This window comes from Crocodylus siamensis, chromosome 2 (genome assembly GCF_052110815.1).
Source record: "Crocodylus siamensis isolate JL-2025a chromosome 2, ASM5211081v1, whole genome shotgun sequence".
Classification (NCBI taxonomy): Eukaryota; Metazoa; Chordata; order Crocodylia; family Crocodylidae; genus Crocodylus; species Crocodylus siamensis.
The window spans coordinates 89,644,815-89,663,985 of record NC_143396.1 but is presented as its reverse complement, the minus strand read 5'-3'; the positions used below and the strand labels follow the sequence as shown (position 1 = coordinate 89,663,985).

Here is a 19,171-nt window from a genome sequence, read left to right as displayed (position 1 = left end):
TAGGGTGACTTGTCTCCCCTCAGCCCTCTTCAGAGATACAGATCTCTAGATCAACACCATCCTTCTGCATCTACAAAATGGGTTGAGGCCAGAGGTGCACTAGCTCTTGCTGGGGATGAAGCACACAGAGCACCTGAGGGGGACACCATCTTTCCAACTCTTTGAACCAGGTGGCCCCCTTTCTTCTCTCACATGCAGGCGGGGAGGGGGCTCTAATGACCCTGACTTCTGTGGAGAGGGCTGAGGGGGGCCAAATCTCTCGCTTATCCCCCTCCCGGATCCTTTAAAACAGCCAAATGAATGTGAAAGCCTGATTATTTCTCACACGAGAAAAACCGAAATACCCACAACAAACACACCAACCGCCCCTACCCCCGGCGGGCCACTGGAGCTGAACCTTAAGGGGCATCCGAATCCCCTCCTCTGCTTCCCATTGGGCGCCGGCCCCGGGGCCGCGCTCGCGATTGGCCGTGGCGCGGTGGCAATCAGGGCTGCGCGGGGGCGGTGGCTGAAGGCAACCGGCGGCTCAGCGCGACTAGGCTAGGCGAGGCGAGGCGAAGGTGGGAGTGGGGCTGTAGCAGCTGCAGCAGCATGGTGAGCAGCGGCAGCGGCCCCTATCCTGGCCATGGGGAGCGGGAGGACGGGGGTGGCGCCTGCCTGCTACACGGCGCGGGGTGCATGCGGGTGGGCTGTGCAGGAGCCTACCCCGGGGTTGGGAGGCCGCAGGTAAAGGGCGCGGGGGGAGGCCGGGAGCCGGGAGCCGGGCGCTGACCGCGCTGTCCCTGCCGTCCTCCCGCAGTACGGCTTCGTGAATCACGCCCTGGAGCTGCTGGTCATCCGCAACTACGGCCCTGAGGTCTGGGAGGATATCAAGTGAGTGCCCCTGCCCGTGGGAACGCGCCCCGCCGCCTGCCCGTGCTCCTCCTCGCTCTCCGAGCGGCGCAGCCGTTGAGCTACCCCACATTTCAATAGCCCTGCGCCGGGATGCGAGGCCCCGTGCCCCAAGGGTCACCGGTGGGGGTCGTGCCACGCAGATGTCTGTAGGGGCTCTTGAGAATGGGCAAACCCTGTCATACAATCCTGCTTGGCCTCGCCAGGCCATTTCCTGTTCCACCTGTCGGGCACCAAGCTGGACTTAGATGCCCAACTGTGACCCCCGGTCATCCTGGTAGAAACTTGCTCGTGGGCGGGGGTTTCAGAAAGCAATGACAGTTCTGAGGTACAGCCGTTGTGTGCACAGTGATGGTTTATGCTTCTCTGTGGAGTTGTAAAGGGTGGGTGCGTTGTGGTAGTGCTGCCATCCTCACCACTGCACGGTTTACCCACTCACCACAAGCAAGATGATTTTATTTGGAAATGGCTGGTACTATCTAAACCCCCATACTATCAAAAGTGGGAGTTGTTCTCCTTGCCGCTGCTGCTTTGGGACTTGATCTGAAGAGTGAGGATGTGGTCATCAGTGGATCATCAAGGTGAAAATAGACTTGCACTTAAGCACCTATGTCTGTTAAGTGCCTAATATGTGGACTAGAACTTGGCCCTGGGGATTTAGTCTGCACATCACATATCTGCACACTTGCATGTGGACTTGTATATATTGCATTTTGGCTTGCAGTATATCATTTTTTGATTAGATGCATACATAGGTTTATGCTTTTGTCAGGAGATGGTGAAAATCTTCAGGAAAATAACTTGGCTGTTACAAGGTTAACATGGTGCCTTCCATTGCACTCCTGATAAGCTCCTTTTTAGCTTCCCTGGGCTCTGACTCATTCTCCCTCTGTTAATGTCATTGGATGACCCACAGGGCTGACATTGGTCTCTGTAACTCTTGAACCCTTAATAGCTCATTTTGAATCTTGGTAAGAAAAATAACAGAAAGGTTGCACCCAATTTGTTCAAATAGCACTAACTGGTTAGGTGTACTCTAATTCACTAATCATAGAAAGTGAAGGCTGGAAAGGACTTCAGGAGGTTAACTGGATAATCCCAACCAAGGTTTTGTCTATCTTGGTCTTAAAAACCTCCAAGGATGGAAATTCCACCACCTCTCTGGGTAACCTGTTCCAGTGCTTTTCTACCCTTCTAGTGAGAAAATTCTTCCTAATATCTAATTTAAACTTTCCTTGCTGCAACTTGAGACTGTTGCTCCTTGTTCTGTCCTCTGCCCCCACTGAGAAGTCTAGCTCCATCCTCTTTCAGCCCCCCTTTCAGGTAGTTGAAGGCTGTTATTAAATTCCCTCTCAGTCTTCTCTTCTCCAGACTAAATAAACCCAGTTCCCTCAGCCTCTCCTCATAAGTGGTTGCATCTACTAAATATATTTTGTATACTCCTGAAGGAATTTGTAGTTTACGTGTTGTAACCACACAATATTACAGAAACCTCGTATTAACAGGAGGCTATCGCATTTGGTTAAACTTGAAATTAAAAAAATATATATACAAAAGATGTGTGTTTATACCATGGCTGATATTTTTTTTGTATCTTTTTTGCGTGTTATCAGGGAGATTTTTGGCTTTCTTCTCTTAAACAAACTTCTCTAGCTTGGTCTGCCAGGAGCGTCCAAATCTAGTTTGTTTGACAGTACAGTGTGTTCCAGAAGCAATTATTATGATGTCAAAAGTTTAGATTGATTTCACTGTTTTGTTTCACAAAATGTAAAGTGGGTTGTGAAGAACAACCTGCTGTTTAACATAAGTACACTAGCTCTTGTATTTAACCAAATTCATAAGAAAAATATATAAACTGTGACACATTTTTCATGAATAAAAACATGGCAGATTGGTAAGTTTACCCCGTTAGAAATCTTTTCCTCTAACTCTAGGGCCACAGGTAATGCTAAATCTTATTAGATGATATAATATAATGTGCGGTGGAGTGGGGTGTTTTCCAGGTACAGTAGAATCTCATTCACACTAGATACTTAGGCATTTAGTTGTCAGTCAAACTTCCTTTGTATTATTTTAAAATATTACTTGTCGATTCATTTCATTACCCTGCAGCAGATAGCTGTGGTTTTTTTGCCCAACTTTAATTTATATGCTATTAGAGCAGTATTATACAAGTGATATGTAACCAATAGAAACTCTAGTAGCTGTATTTTACTGTGTTGGGAAGTCTTTTGGCTTTAAGTGAGTTCTTAAATGTTTTTCCTTTGCAAGCAGAGGGCCTCAAAGAGATGCAACATGTTTGCACTTTTAGGGGCTGGTTCTGATTTTACTTACACGTGCTGAAAGCAGGAGTAGCACCAGTGAAGTAAAAAAAGATTACACTAGTGTGAAACAGGAATTAATGAGATCTGAATCTATCTTGATGAAAAAATTACAAGGGGTATTCAGGGTTCCTAGGCCTATCCTCCCTTTAGCTCTTCTTGCATAATCACTTTGGAAGTCTGTTCCTTTTGTCTAGCATAACTACTGAAAAGAACTAGTACTTGAGACTGGTTCATCTGGGAAGTCATGTAGCCTACTACCCTAACGCGGGAACATGCTGCAAGCAGGAGCCTCTTCATAATATCCCATGTATATAGTGTGCATTATATCTTTACATTGAATGCCGATACCATTCATTCTTCTTGGCACCATTTATAAACTAGATGGATGATGATTGTGTGATTCAATTTACATTTAGAACTGATACAAGATTAAACACTTTGTCCAAGATCACATAATGGGTCAGTGGCAGAGCTTGCCTCTAAAATGCAGGAGTTCCTAGCTCAGAATCCCTGTTCTGCAGCCAACAGATCTCATCCACCCCTCTTAAGTCAGCACAACAAGTTGTACTGAACAGGCCTAATGATAAAATAGCTTAGTGGAATGGAATGCTAGCATAAAATACAACATGATTGATACTAAAAATTATTGCAGGCCCAAACAGCACTAACTACTGAATAGTTGTATATACCACTGGAACAGTACAAACATTATAGTTTGTCTTAGAAAATAACACAGAATACAGATACTGAACACAGAGATAAAACAGGTTAGAGGCTATAAACTAGAATCACCAGTGGCTGGTGATTTAGCTAGTGGCTAACTATGGAGCTCTGAGAGATTCAATAGGTATGGAAGAAAATGGTGTGAATGTATTTGCTAACTGTTAATGAGGCTTGACTTGCTAAAACCTGGGCCAGCACCTGGGCATTACATTTATCATGCAGTGAACATGTTTGGGGAATTTATGGTGGGATAAAATGACAAATCAGCCAGAAGGATGTTTCACATCCTTGTGATTGCTTTGTATCCAGCTTTAAATTGAATGTGTGGCATATGTTCTATACCCATTGTTGCCCCCTGTTGGATGCTGATAATCAGTTCATTGCTGGCATCAGGCAAGGGGCAGCCCTGGGGCACAGCTGCACTGTCCCTAATCCTGGGAATAGAGTTGGGGGCAGTTTGGGTCCCAAATCAGGATCCAGGGCTGCCTCATGTTAGCGATTAGCTGATTCTCAACACGGGGCAGGGGCAGCCCCAGGGCATGTAGCCACCCTGTGCCTGATGCTAGAGATTAGTCAGGAGGCAGCTTTGAATTCTGGACTTGGGCCACGGGGCTGCCCTGTGCTAGATACTACAGGGTAGCCCCGGGTCCCAGACCTAGGACTTGGGCTGTCCCTTGTCTTGCATCACAGGACTTTAAATACCAGTGGGATCCCTCTGCTTGGGAACATTTTAAAACCCTGTGTTGCAGCCAATGCTAGGCCATAGTATAGGATTTCACGTGTCCCCCTGTGGAGGGAGCCTGCTAACTCCCTATGCTCCAGACTGCTGAAAGCCGTGCTGTGACACAGGCAGCTGGGAGTCACAGAACTCCTGATGCCTGGCTGCGTGGTTCAGCAGTTGCATCTGAGGAATTTTGCCCCTAATTCCCTAAATTGCCTATACCTGGCTTGTCCAGCATACAGTCCACCAAGCCGTTTTCTGAGGCCCAAGGTGCTGTGACAGGAAACAAAAGTAAACACTGTTTACTTTTGTTCCCACCCCTTGTCCCTCCCCCAGCCTCTCAGCAGCTTCCTAATAGCTGCTGAAGGGCTGGGGAAGGGACAAGGTTCCCACATGCACTGCATCAGCTTGATGTTGCAGACGCAGTGCATGTGGGAAGAGAAGTAGCTGGCAGTGAAAGCGTGGGTCATCAGTGCGGCACGGAGCGGTCCCAGGCGGAACTCGCAGCACTGTGGGCAGCGAGTGGAACCCGGCCAGGCACACACAGGGTGAGGGAAGCAGGGATGAAACCCCTCCAGACCCTCCCCAGTCTACTTCCCCCGCACGAAATGCCGCTTGCACCTGGCTCTGCCCCTCAGGGCTGTGGTGGGGGAGAAGGAGGCATCATCCCAGGGCCCCCGTGCCTGCCTCGCTCTGCGCTCACCTGCGTGATTCATCTTCCCGGTGGCTGGTAGAGAAGTTGCAGCCAGGGACTGCCTGAGCTCTGCCCAGTGCCTGGCTCGCAGGTCCCTGTGTGAGTGCATGGCACCGGCTCGGGCTCGCTGCACTGCCTCTGCTTCCCTGCTGCCTTTTCCTCCCTCCCCGGCAGAGGAAACCCCTCTTTTTTTCTTTTTGGTGGCTTCAGGCTGGGAGCTGCTGGGTGGGCTTGCAAGGTGCGGCGGGGCCTGGGGTGGGGGGCTTGGGTGGCCCGGGTCCCTGCCCCATGGCTACTCCACCTGTAGAGGATGGCATGTGCAGGCTGCAGCACCATGGCCCTCACCTGGCTTCTCCTGTTTATCCATTAGAAGCTTTGTGCATCCATAAGATGCTTTGTTCTTATAACTTGAAAGGACCCCATTAAAGGTAGAAGTGATGGGAAGTTCTGTGGCACCCTTGTAAGATTCTGTCTCCAGTCTGACGTCAGACTGTAACACAGGCCATAGAATTTCACCTGCTGAATTTCACCACTTCCTGTGAGGTCTTTGGCTGTGACTCGCCGGCCCACTGGGTGATAAAAAAAGTTCATGATCCGGCCCCACATTCAAAAAGGTTGGGCACCCCTGCCCTATACCAATTCCTCATCCCATTCGGGTGATCATATTAACATCTGCCAGCAGCTCTAGAGACCAGCTGCTGCAAGTTGGAAAGAAAACCTGATAACGTGGTTCTATATCAAACTGGCCAGTTCATCTTACACTTTAGTCTCTGGTTTTCTTCATGTTAAATTGATTACAGAGTCTTTTTTTTATTATTATTACTCTCACTGTAGGCACTGTGGAACCTGCCAGTCCAGTCCTGCAAACTGGGTCAATTTTGATGACTATCAAATGTCATTGTATTAATTCATAAAGAATTATTGATGGACAGGTTGGAAAGATGTTGACTCTGAACTGTACATTGGCTGTGTACATTCTGAAGAGTTATGTAATGAATTGAAAGAATATATGCTTACCATGGAAGCACAAGCCATGATTTTCTTTAGATTCTTCAGGAATGAATGATATTCATAGAAGTGGAAGAGCAGATAACTGCTGAGTTCGATGCTCTTGCAAGTGGCATTTTTTTTTTTCTTCCATTGTCATTATCAGAACAGGTATGAAGGGAAGTAGGGCTGGGAGGGACCTCATAAGGTCATCTAGTACAGCCCCCAGCAGGATTATTCTTAACTAAACTATCCAAGCCAAGTTTTCGACCTGCAGGGATGTGGGCTTTGGGGTTCCCCAGTGCTCAGTCCTTGGGCCCACACTGTTCAACATCTTCATCAGCGACTTGGACGAGGGGGTGAAAAGCACCTTGTTCAAATTTATGGATGACACTAATATGTGGGGAGAAGTGGGCATGCTAGAGGAGAGGGACAGGCTACAGCTAGATCTGGACAGGTTGCAGGAGTGGGCGGATAAGAATAGGATGGGTTTCAATACTGACAGGTGCAAGGTACTGAACCTGAGGAGGAAGAACCAGCAGCATACCTACAGGCTGGGGAACTCCCTTGTCAGCACAGAGGCAGAAAGGGATCTTGGAGTCATTGCTGATTCCAAGATGAACATAGGCTGCCAATGTGAGGACGCAGTTAGAAAGGCTTAACTGCACCTTGTCATGCCTCTACAGATGCAATACAAGCAGGTCGAAGGAGGTGATACTCCCCCTCTATGTGACATTGGTCAGGCCGCAGTTGGAGTACTGCGTCCAGTTCTGGGCGTTGCACTTCAGGAAGGATGTGGCCAGCATCAAGGGGGTCCAAAGGAGGCCCATTTGCATGATCAGGGGGCAGCAGGGCAGGCCCTACGAGGAGAGGCTATGGGACCTGAACTTGTTCAGCCTCCACAAGAGAAGGCTGAGAGGAGATCTGGTAGGCCAAAGGAGACTGGCAGGCAATGGGAGAGTCCCTGTTTCCCCAAGCACTACCGGGAGTAACAAGGAATAGCGGCCATAAGTTGATGGAGAGTAGTTTCAGGCTAGATATCAGGAGGCATTACTTTACAGTCAGGGCGGCTAGGATCTGGAACCAACTTCCAAGGCAAGTGGTGCTCACCCCTACCCTGGGGGTCTTCAAAAGAAGGCTAGATAATAATCTAGCTGGGGTCGTTTGACTGCAGCATTCTTTCCTGCCTGTGGCAGGGGGTCGGACTTAATGATCTGCTCATGTCCCTTCCGACCCTACCAACTATGAAACTAAGTGTCTTGTGTAGCTTACTCTTGAAAACTTTCAGAAGTGGAGATTTTACAGTTTGTGTAGGTAGCCTGTTTCAGTGTTTGACCACCCTCAGGGTCAGAACATTCCCCCTAATCTCCAACTTAATTTCCCCTCCTGATGTTTGAGGCCATTGTTCCTAGTCCTGTCCCCTTTGGCTACAAAGAAAAGCCCATTTCCATCCTTTCTGTAAACATCTTTCTGATTTTTTTTTTTTTTTTAATCCCTATCAGTCTTCTCTTCTCCAGACTAACTAAACTTAGTTCTTTCAGTCTTTCCTCATAAGTCTTGCCTCCCAGTTCTCCAGTCATTTTTATTGCTCTCCCCTGGCCTCTTTCCAAGGTTTCCACACCACTCTTGAAGTGTGGGACCCAAAATTGGACACAGTACTTCACCAGTGCTAATATGCTACTTCACTGTATTATTAGGGTACTGCACAGTAGCGGCACTAAAAAGGCATTCACCACCGCTTCTGTGCAGTAACTACAGTCTGCAAATTTATTTAGTACTTAATTATACAAGTACAAAATTAAATGTGCAGTAACCATTGTGCATTAATGAATGTATAGATGCATCCTGTGAACACAATGATCCAACCAGTTATGTATCCACCTGATAGTACTTCCTTCATTAATGCACAATGCTTATTGCACATTTAATTTTGGACTTGTATGAGGCCTGTGACCTTATCATAGCAGAAAATCAGGTTGGTCAGGCATGGTTTTGGTGAATCCATGCTGCCTGTTCCTGATCACCTTATTCTCCTCTAGGTGCTTCAAAACAGATTTCTTGCAAATCTACTCCACAGTCTTCCAGGTACAGTGGCCAGGCTGACTGGTCTGTAGTTTCCTAGACTTTCCTTTTTCTCTTTCTTAAAGATGGGCATTATAGTTGGCTTTTTCCAGTTGTATGGGAACCCAATCTTTGAGTTCTCAAAAAGGCTAGCCAATGGCTCTGATATTACCTCAGCCAGTTCATTTGGTACCCTAAGGGAGCATCCCACCAGTCCTGCCAACCTGAAACCATCTAGTTTCCCTAAGTAGCCCCTAACCTGTTCTTGTGCTATTTTAAGTTGTTTGTCTCCTTCCCTATCTTTGCTGCCAACTGCACTCATCTTGTAGCTCTTCCTGTTTCTAAAGACTGAAGTAAAAAAGTATTTAAATACTTCAGCCTTCTCTGCATCATCCATAACTAGATTGCCTTTTGCCTTATGTAGGTAACCTATGGAGCCTTTGGTCTTCCTCCTACTTTTGACATACTTTTAGAATCTCTATTGTCTTTTATGTCTCTTGCCAGATGCATCTCAAATTGTGCTTTGGCCTTCCTAATTTTCTCCCTGCCTGCCTATGAGATACTCTTATACAGGTTTCCCTCTATTTATGTGGGTAGTGTATATGAGAATTCGCTCTTATGCAGTGACCCTTTTTATACCCAAAATTCATTATATGCGAGGTAAATTCACTCTTATGCAATCGGCATAGGTGCCCCCCCAGCAGGTAAGTATGTGGAGGGAGTGGAAAGGGCTGTGGGACTGGGGCACCACTCACCCCAGCCCCTGCTGTAGCTGCTCTGGGAGCAGCCAGCTCTAGCTGCCTGAAGCTGCTGGGCTGTACTATGCCCCGAGCCCCCTGGGGCTCCTCTTGTCCCCACTCGCCCCAGTTCCTGGGCTGCACTGTGCTGTGTTGGTGCTGGCTGCTCCTTGGGCTGATGCAGCAGGGGCTGGGGTGAATGGGTCAAGTGGAGGCCTGGGGCTGCAGCAGGGAGCAAAGTAGATGAAACTGTCAATGGGTGTGGGGCACAGGATGGGGAGGTGCAGCTCTTTTTGCTAGATGCACCCCAGGAGGGCTGTGGGCTGGGGGGCTGCTGGGCTTTTCCCAGGAGACGTGTGCCCCCGGATCTGCGCGCGGGATGAGCAGTCTGCTGATGCAGGCTGTGGCCTTTGGCAGCATGGCGCTCTTTCCAGCACTTGCCGGCAACTCTGGAAGGGCAGGTTGTGGGGGCTGTAGCAAATTTTGGGGTAGCAGCAGCCTGCCTCCCAGTGCTACTGCCCGCCCTGAGCACCAGGAAGAGCCTGGTGCCACCACTGGCCCTGGCCTGCAGCAACAGCCGCTCTTGTCCCATGTGGATCTGGGGGCACACGGCCCCTGGGAAGAAGCACAGGCCCGCAGCCCTCCCAGGGTGCATATAGCAGCAAGAACCTCACCCACTGGCAGTTCCTTTTACTTTGCTCTCTGCTGCAGCTCTGGGAGCAGCTGATGAGCTGCACTGCACCCCATCCCTATTGCCAGCCTTACTTCCTCCCTCACTGTTGTGGGGATGTATCCCATTTTGTACATTGTAAACTGGATTCCCTTTGTGTAAATTCGAGTTATGAGCCATTCTCTGGGAATGTGTGAGCAGCGTAAATTGAAGGGAAGCTTGTCCTCTTTCCTAAGTACTATGACTGAGTTTCCATTTTTAATAGGATTCTTTTTTGAGTTTCAATTCCATGGGTAGCCAGGCTAGTCTCCCATTGCACTTCCCATTCTTCCATCTGTAAGGCCCCTTGTTAATCCCATCTTAAATGTAATGAGCACAGGGGTACCTGGCCACATGTTCAACTTGATTTAAGGGATGACAATACAATTAACAAGCTGAAAAGTTGTTCCACATGTAACATAGAAGAATTTTGTGGCTCATTTGTGTTGTGTCTTAAATTGAACTTGTATATGGCTCATTGGGGCTGACCCAAGACTGTTCCTGATGCTCAGCTGAGTGTCAGGATCTAGCATGGGGCAGCTGCTTCTATAATTTTTTCTGACATCCCCAGCACACAGGGAAGCCAGGACCAAGGAGCCAGTCCCTGATTCTGAAGTTTTCATGAACCCCATACTCAGCTGCACACATAGCTCTTGTAGGTCCTGGCATGACAGGACCCTGGGATTGGGGAGTCTTTCCCTAATCCTGGGTTTCCTGAGTGTCTCAGCAGCCTGATCCTGGGGTCTCTGTGTACCAGGATGAGTAAAAACCATGTGTTCTGTCCAGCTGTGGTTTTGACCATAGCTGATTGTCTGTTGGGACCAGACAAGGCCTGGTTTCAGATCCTAGCTCAGTCCCTAGCCGCAGCTGATGATCAGCTCTTTGTGGGCACCCAGCTTTCAACTTGCTAGTGCAGGGAGAGCCAGGGCTTCCCCTGCACTGGCAAGTAAGGTACAATATGGATCTAATTGTGTATCCTACCATTATCAGATCAGATCCCATCATGTCTGTAAGTGAATGTCCTTCAGCATCCCTATATATAATGGCTCCGCAGTGGTGGGGAGGTTGCACTAAAATAATAACAGACAAACAAGATAACATAAAAGGAATATAAACTTTATGTAGCTTGACTGAACTACATGAGCATAAGACAATTCTATTCCCTCTGGCAACTCACTAACTAGATAACTTATAGGTTCAGGTCTACCATGGGTGTTTGTACCTTCTTAGGATAATGTAGTGAGGCTAATGGGGTGTTGCTCTTTACTACAGGAGATAATGAGAAGGGAACCTTAGTGTTTGACATCTCAATCCCTCCCAATAACTAGTTATCACAATCAAAGCTCATAAGTGAAGAAGGCTGAGCTGACCATTTTGAGTCTATTCCTGACCTTCTTACAACTCTTTAATATTCTTTTGGAATTGTCAACAGCTTGAAAACAGGAGAATGATGCATCGTCACTTTTCAAATGATACGCAGTGGGTGCATCTACCCATGAAATTAATGCAATGTGATAACCTCTGGAGCATTTTGCACCAGAGTAGACAACGTGCCCAAGAGCAGTGTACACCTTTGCCTGGGACAGCAGTGCTTCGAGGGGGTCAGTCCTGGGCTCTTGGTGGTGGCAATGGGCAGTGCAGGGGCTGGTTGGGCCACGAGTGCTGAAACTGCAGAGCTGTGTGGCTGACCCACTGAAGCCTGCTGCTAGCTAGGAACTATTCCACCTTGGCTCAAAGTGCTGTTGTCCTGGTCACCATCCACACATGTGCTGCAGCACAGTAAATGACTCCTCCATAAGACAGTACTATCTTATGGCAGAGTTCATTAATTTACTGCACCCTAATACCAGCACTTATGTAGATAGTGACATTTTACTGTGGGACCAATTGGTCAACTCTGCACTAAAGCACATGTGTAGATGCACCCAGGGGGACTTGCATCTTTACATATATCATTGCCCTTGGAATACTACATTCTCAAAATACAGCATACACTTTATCCAACAAGAGAATTTATAGAAAGGCATTACATTTATAAGGCAACTTGACAGGTTACAAGCCTGTCATCAGTCTTGGTGGAAATATGACTTGCTTTTTAATACAGAGCTGAAATCATGAAAGAACAAAGCCAAACCAAAATAAAATCAGTGGAACTATGGAACTTTACGTTACTGAACCAACGTGGCAGTTCCAAATAAAACAAACCTCGGATTTTAACATTTAACAATAAGAAAAAGTTGAAAGAAGACCATAGGAACGTAATCTTGAGTTACGGAGTTTCCATTATTTTCCTTAGGCTAGGATTCACGGGAACAATTCTAAAATGTGTCCAGGACTCATAAAATTGAGAATTTGGGGTTTGTCAATAGTTTCCTTGCACAGAAGTAATGCCACCTTTGTTTATCATTGCATGACTGATAATACTTTATGGATTCAGCTGAGCTGAAATTGAAGAAAGAGATCCACATGAGGGAAAATCTCTGAGGTTGGCTGGCAATGTTGAAACACATTATCTTTAGCATAAAATAAGGCTGTTCCTATGCCCTGTTTTTCTAGTAGTTAGAACTCCCCTGTCATGCTTGCTATATATCAGTGCTATATTGGATGGGCACCAGTAAAAGGAAAATTAACATCATCAGCTATCGGCTTTCTTTGGAGAGCTGCATGGAAAGCAGCGCCCTGCAGGTAAATCTGTGGGGGAAGTAAGGGGCATTAGGTGGTGGGGGGGCGCAAATCAGGGTTCTAATGGTGAGGGAAGGAGTGGGGTACGGGGAAGGGCTGGGGCTGCTGCCCAACCAGGTCAGTGAATGGGACCCAGGGTGGAGAGTGGGACAGCCACGGGTGGCTCATCCAGGGGAAGGGCTGGGGGGAGTGGCTCCCCGCTGCTGTGTACAGCCTGCCCTTCCCCCAGGGCAGGAATTGGAGGAGGGGCATGTGTCCCCCAGATCTGTGTATGGGGTAGATGTGGTCTGCTCACTGTGGGCTCAGGGCTTTCCACCCTGCTGCCTTCCCCTTGGGAGCTATGCTCTGGCTGCATGTTCCCTGACTGCTCAGCAGTGGTGGGGGTGGCAAGTTGTGCCTCCCACTGCCGGATGGGCAAGGGATGTGCAGCCAGCGTGAGATCCCGGGGCAAAGGCAGCAGGGCAGAGAGCCCCGAGCCCCGCAGCGGGCAGCCTGCATCTACCCTCACCCCACTTGGCCCTGCTCTGGTTAAGTGTCCCTATGTTTAAAAATGGTGGTGGCAACATTGAACTAAAACTCATTTGCCAAGCTTTAGTTCAAGAACCCCCACTATTATTTTTAAGTGCTGGGATGCTGATCTGATCCCCCAGACAAATTGCCTGTGGCTCTGTCCCGCTCCTCACCCTAGCCCCAGGTCCCATTCACTGTCCTAGCTGGGCAGCACCTTCAGCCCCTGCCCCACTCCCTCCCTCACCATGGGGGCCTCTATCTGCACCCCCCTCATGCCTCTTCTCTCCTCCAAACCCCTTCTCCTCAACAGACTTACCTGCAGGGAGCTTCTCTCCACGCTGCATTTCTGTACATTGGTTATGGGATTGGTATTGGCCGATTTATGCCTGGTTAATAATCAGCTGTTAGTATTGGATAAGAAAAACTTTATAAGTGCATCCCTATTTGCCCTCATAATTTCACTTTCAGTTAACATTTTTCTGAATGAATGACTTTAGATATGATTAATTCTGTAGACCAACATCCTTTTAATTCTACAAATAGTTTCCCTTAGATGAATGGGATGTGTTCCTCTCCTTAATTTTGCAGTTGTCACATATAGAAGGTTATTTTAGAACTTTTGTGGCTTTTTTTAATAGTTAACACCTTTTAAAAATAGCAGGCTCATCAGGATTTATTTACTCCTCAGCTATGTATTATGGAATCAACTTTGTATTTGGATTTGTAGATTTATCGTGGCCTACAAGAGGTTTGCACAGTTGCTCTTTTTCATAAGACTCTATGCTGATGAGCATTCCTAGTGATTATACTGAGCCTTTACTAACACATGTCTGTGGTGGTCAGTTTTAACAACTTTTTATATGTTTGTCATTGGAAAGAGAATGATATACTTCTTAATAATGATATTACTGTGTGCAGAAACACGAACTGTGAAAATGACATAACAAATACTCCCCAAATCTGTCATCCTTAAACATAGAATAAAGAGGGATTTTTGTTGGCACATACCCTTTAACACTTGTGGCTACATATTAAAAATACATATTGTAGTGAAGATACAATATGAGGTTTCCTTCAGAACAGATGTTACATACACAGATGAGTTGCATAACTAATATGTATGAAACCCTCCTGACATCTCTCTTCAGTATTCAGGATTTAATGACTTAGCAGGCTCAACCAATGATCAGGGATGCATCCTTGAAATAGGTGAACATGAGTTTCAGCTGCCCTAAGGCCATATGTGAGAGTTAGGGCCAATGTTCCCAGTAGGCAGTATATAAGTGATGTTTTATCTTGAATTTCCACAAATTCAGTCTGGCCTTGAGCTGGATTAGGTGTCCACATGGACTCCTTTATGTGTGCTTTGGCCAGGATTGGCTCTCAAGCTATGATATATTAGTGAGTAAGACTGACAAAAAATATTGTGTGCAACAGAGAAAGAGAGACTTCCTCATGAGAGTGATATTCAGCATCCATTCTAAGGGATACTTATGTATAAGTGAGTATGTTTTCACAGGGTATATTTAGCAAAGTCTAGCTTTGTGAAATTAATTCAAGTGGTGTATAGACGTAAAGATTTGGCCAAACAAACTTTGTTTCTCATATTCCCTGAACAATTTTTGCAAGCAAGCTAAGGAAATATGGATTGGATGAATGGCCTATAAGGTGGATAGAAAACTAGCTGTATCGTTAAGCTCAAAAGGTGATGATCAATGGCTCAATGTCTAGTTGGCAGACAGCATCAAGTGGAGTGCCCTAACGATCAGTCCTGGGACCAGTTTTATTCAGCATCTTCATCAATGACCTGGAAGATGGGGTGGAGTGCAACCCCAGGAAGTTAACAGGTGACACCAAGCTCTGGGGAGTAGTAGATATATTGGAGCAGAGGTCAGCAACCCCTGGCACGCATGCCGAGCATGGCATGCAAGGCCATTTGCTTGACACGCTGTGGCCAGCCCTGGTTCCAGGAAGCTGCTGCCAACGACAGAGCCCGGGCTGCTCCGAGCAGGGCTTGCAGCACCCCAGCTGCTTGCTAAGTGCAGCCCAGGACCCCAGCTGGGGCCGGCTGCAGCTGGGAGGCTCCAAACAGCTGTTCTGGGCTCCAGCACCAGCTGCACACTGGCGTGTGCAGGTGTGCCTCAGAGCAGCGGGGGGGGGCTGAGGCAGCGCAACCCTGGTCTCTCCCTTGCTCCCGGCATGGAGATGATGAGCCCAGTGCAGCTGTTTGTAGCCAGCCCGAGCAGCATCCCTACCGTCTGCTTTGAGGCGCACCAGTGCGGAGCTGGTGCTGGAGCCTGTTTGGTGCCTCCTGGCTGCAGCTGGCCCCAGCTGTGGGGAGCTGCTGCCAGGTGGGGTCCCAGGCTGCTCCCAGCAGGCAGCTGGGATGCTGCAAGCCCTGCTTGGAGCAGCCTGGGTTCCAGCAGCTACCCAGAGCTGGGGTAGCTGCTGGCAGCCACAGAGCCTGGCCTGGGGGGCAGGGGCTTTGGGTGGGGGCAAGGGGCAGCAAGGCTCGGGGCCAGGGGCTTTGGGTGGGAGGCAAGGGGGCAGCAGGGTTGGGGAGCATAGGCTTTGGGTAGGGGGCAAGGGGCACAAGCAGGGCATTCTGCCATGTACCTCTTGCCCTCATTTTGTTTTTCTGCCATGCTGGTACTCTGGCACCTTCCGAGGTAGGCATTATGGTGTTTTTTGGCACTCCAGCCAAAAAACGTTGCCTACCTCTGTACTGGAGGGTAGGGCTAGGATTCATAGAGACCTCAACAAATTCGAGGATTGGACCGAAAGAAATCTCATGAAGTTCAACAAGGACAAGTGCAAAGTCCTGCACTTAGGGTAGAACAGTCCCATGCACCGGTACAGGCTGAGAGCTGACTGGCTAACCAGCAGCTTTGCAGAAAAGAACTGGGGGCACAGTAGACAGTAAGCCAAAAATGACCCAACAGTGTGCCCTTGTTGCCAAGAAGGCTAATGACATGCTGGGCTGCATGATTAAGAGTGTTGCCAGCAGATTGAGGAAAGTGCTTATTCCCTTCTCGTTTGCTGGTGAGGTCACGCCTGGAGTACTATGTCCAATTTTGGGCCCCTCATTACAGAAAAGATGACAAATTGGAGAAAGTTCAGCAGAGGCTAGTGGAAGTGGTTAGGGGGCTGGAGCACATGACTTATGAGGAGAGGCTGAGGGAACTGAGTTTATTTAGTCTGCAGAGAAGACTGAGTGGGGTTTTAATAGCAGTCTTCAGCTTCCTGAAGGGTAGTTCCAAAGAGGATGGTGCTAGACTAATCTTAGTGGTGACAGATGACAGAACAAGGAGCAATGGTCTCAAATTGCAGCAAGGGAAGTTTAGGTTGGATATTAGAAAAAGCTTTCTCACTAGGAGGGTAGTAAAACACTGGAACAGGTTACCCAGAGAGGTTGTTGAATTACCATCCTTGGAGGTTTTTAAGACCTGGCTAGACAGAGTCTTGGCTGCGGGGATGTTGTTGGGGATGGTCCTGCTTTGAGCAGGGAGTTAGAATAGATGACTTCCTGAGGCCCCTTCCACCCCTCGTTTTCTGTGGTTCTGCAATTTTATGATTCTATGATCACAGCTACAGTGGGTCCCATGTTACATTCAGACCAACCTCAGAACTTCTACAGATCGGATTCCACTGTTTCAAATCAGGCACTCCAAAATGAGGAGCACAGTGTTAGGCACCCTCCTGTGTGATCTTTGGCTTAAGAGATTTACTTGGCTGAAAAGAAGCTCAGTGACAGAAATATGGATAGAATCCATTTCTCCAGGGTAGCATTCAACTGGCTTAGCCAAGATACCAGTCTTTCCCACTCTGCAGTCATCTGTCTCATTCACTGTTTCTGCAACACCTAGGGAGCACTTCCCAGTTTCTGCAATAAATGGGTCAAAGTTCTTATGAACAACAGCCTCCTTAACTATGAAATCCCAATTCATCTCTCATTAGGACTTAGGTACTTAAAATCACACCCTTAATTTTTAGTATGGATATAAGAATCGTATCAGTTTTCTGTGTTTTAAATTTATTTTATCGTTAAATGAGTTAATTTTACAGTTTCTTTTGGCTTTCTATTTAAAAAATCCAATCACCCCCCTATTGCACTGTAAGAATTACAGTAAAATAATATTCTTCCCTGTGAATTTCTAGTGGAGCAGAAGCTTCCTTTTTTGCCTCCAATAAGGAAGGCAAGTTCAAAAATACTTTTGTAATGTTTGAGATGTGACAGCTTACAAAATAAATCAGCTGGTCTGTCTTTTTGCATACATGTGCTCATTTTGGAATGTCACCTTATCAGCTGCAGGTCTCTCTGCTGAGTTTTAGGGAAAAGCACAACTAGCTGTGTTGGCAAATCTTGTAAGAATCAAGCCCCAGCATGATATGGTTATTCAGCAAAGTACACATACATTGTGTAGTGGTGGCCTGCAAGCCTGTGGTTCCTTTTATAGAAGCATAAGAAATCATCCACCAAACCTGTGTTAAAAGAAGCTTTGACTATATCAAAAATAGATGCATTTCTCTGAGCAGGGGTGGGACAAGTGAAATTAATCTAATCATTGAAGGGAGCCTCTATTGGCTCTAACATCTCTGTGCCTTAAAATGTTCTTAGTTTACAATGGAGATAATACTAACCCTTTTCTCACACCACTGGCATGTTTTTATTGAACGACACATGAGTCTTGTGGAAGAAATAGTCTGTGATCGTGTAAGTAAATATTATACTTTAAAGCAATGGTTCTTAACCTTTTTTAGACTCGCTGACCAAATCCACTGGTTCCGTGGGCTGGATCTGGCTTACAGGCCATAGGATGCTGACCCTTGGAGTAGGATGTGGACTTAGACGTGTAATCTAAGGTCATAAATTCTAATAGCAGAGGGTCTAAAAATTAGTCATTGAGGACCTTTCTACATGCCACAAAATTGGCCTTTAAAGCAGCTTAAATGCCCTTTTACACTGTTTTAATGGCATTGTTGTTTGCATGTTTGGCGGCGCATTCCGCTTTAATGGCATTGCTGTTTGCACACTTGGTGTTGTCTTCCACTTTAAATGACTTTGGTACCTAATAAGCTAAAACAACTGCAAGGTGTTTCAGTTTACTACCTGAAAAAGTGCAACAGTGTATGGGGCTCTGGAAGCTGAAGAGGCAGGTGAGGATCAGGCTCCCACCCTTGTGTACATGCCACGTGGGTTTAGTTTGGTTTAATTCTCCCTAAATTGAAGTGTTGTTTTTTTAAAAACCCACTATTTCAATTTAGGGAGAACTAAACTGAATTAACCCCTGTTGCTTGTACAAGCAGCCTGTAGTACTGAACCTAAGTTGTGAATCTTGCCCCTTGTGTTCTGTAGAAGCCTATAAAAGTTGCTCTGCACTTTCCTGTCCCCAGGCTGTTTTGTCTACATGCCTACTTAGTGGAAGAAAGGTTGTTTCTTAAAACACTGAGATCCTTCAAGATCCAAAGCAGTAAATTCTCCCCTGCTGTTGCACTTTGGTGAAAGAATAGCACTCCCCCAGCCAAATCTATAGCTGAGGTCAACAGTCCTTATTTATCTTGGATTAGGTGGGATCTAATTATAAAACAAAATATGTCCAGTCTTAATATAATTAACTGCACTGGTCTCTGCAAAGGTGTAGAAAATTGGTTTTCATGGCTTCCATAGCATTGTGTGCTTTTCCATAGAGGAGAAGGCAGATATATTAGCTGCTCAATCAAGCTTATAGTAATTCTGAAAAAGCCGCGTGTGTGTAAGGAAGATGCCACCAGAATGACTTAATCTGTGGTTGAAAGGATATTTTACACTACTGGCCTTTCAGCATGGAATTTATTGATTCTGTTATCCCTTTTAATACTTAATGAATTTTCTTAGATTTCTTTTGAACAGTGACTTAAAGGGCACTGATTTGTTTTAAATTTCTAAATCTTCAGTTAGTACTATTCCAAAGTATAAGAATTTTAAGAGAAAACATTTTTTTTTCCCCAGAACCGTATTGTAATAACTGATTCTTCATTATTTTAAGGGTGGTAAACGTGGGATTGGTATAGTTGGGAGGTCATCTCCTCTGTCACCTCAGTTCCTTACAACTGAAGGAAAAAACTGAGGGGAGCTTCATGAGATGAACCTCA

The 19,171-nt window shown here is 46.7% G+C and overlaps 1 protein-coding gene across 4 annotated transcripts in view; it reads left to right on the top strand.

Annotated features, from left to right (window-relative positions):
* The first annotated feature begins 511 nt into the window (after positions 1-511).
* GUCY1B1 (guanylate cyclase 1 soluble subunit beta 1) overlaps positions 512-19,171 on the top strand; it is an 80,486-nt gene continuing 61,826 nt past the window's right edge. For all 4 annotated transcript variants that reach the window (XR_016440762.1, XM_090036313.1, XM_090036314.1 and 1 more), the window contains exons 1-2: positions 512-594; positions 800-873. Coding sequence is in view for 3 of the 4 variants with exons in the window: in XM_090036313.1 (XP_089892439.1) it covers positions 592-594; positions 800-873 (77 nt within the window). In the remaining variant the exon portion in view is untranslated. The remainder of the gene's footprint in view (positions 595-799; positions 874-19,171) is intronic.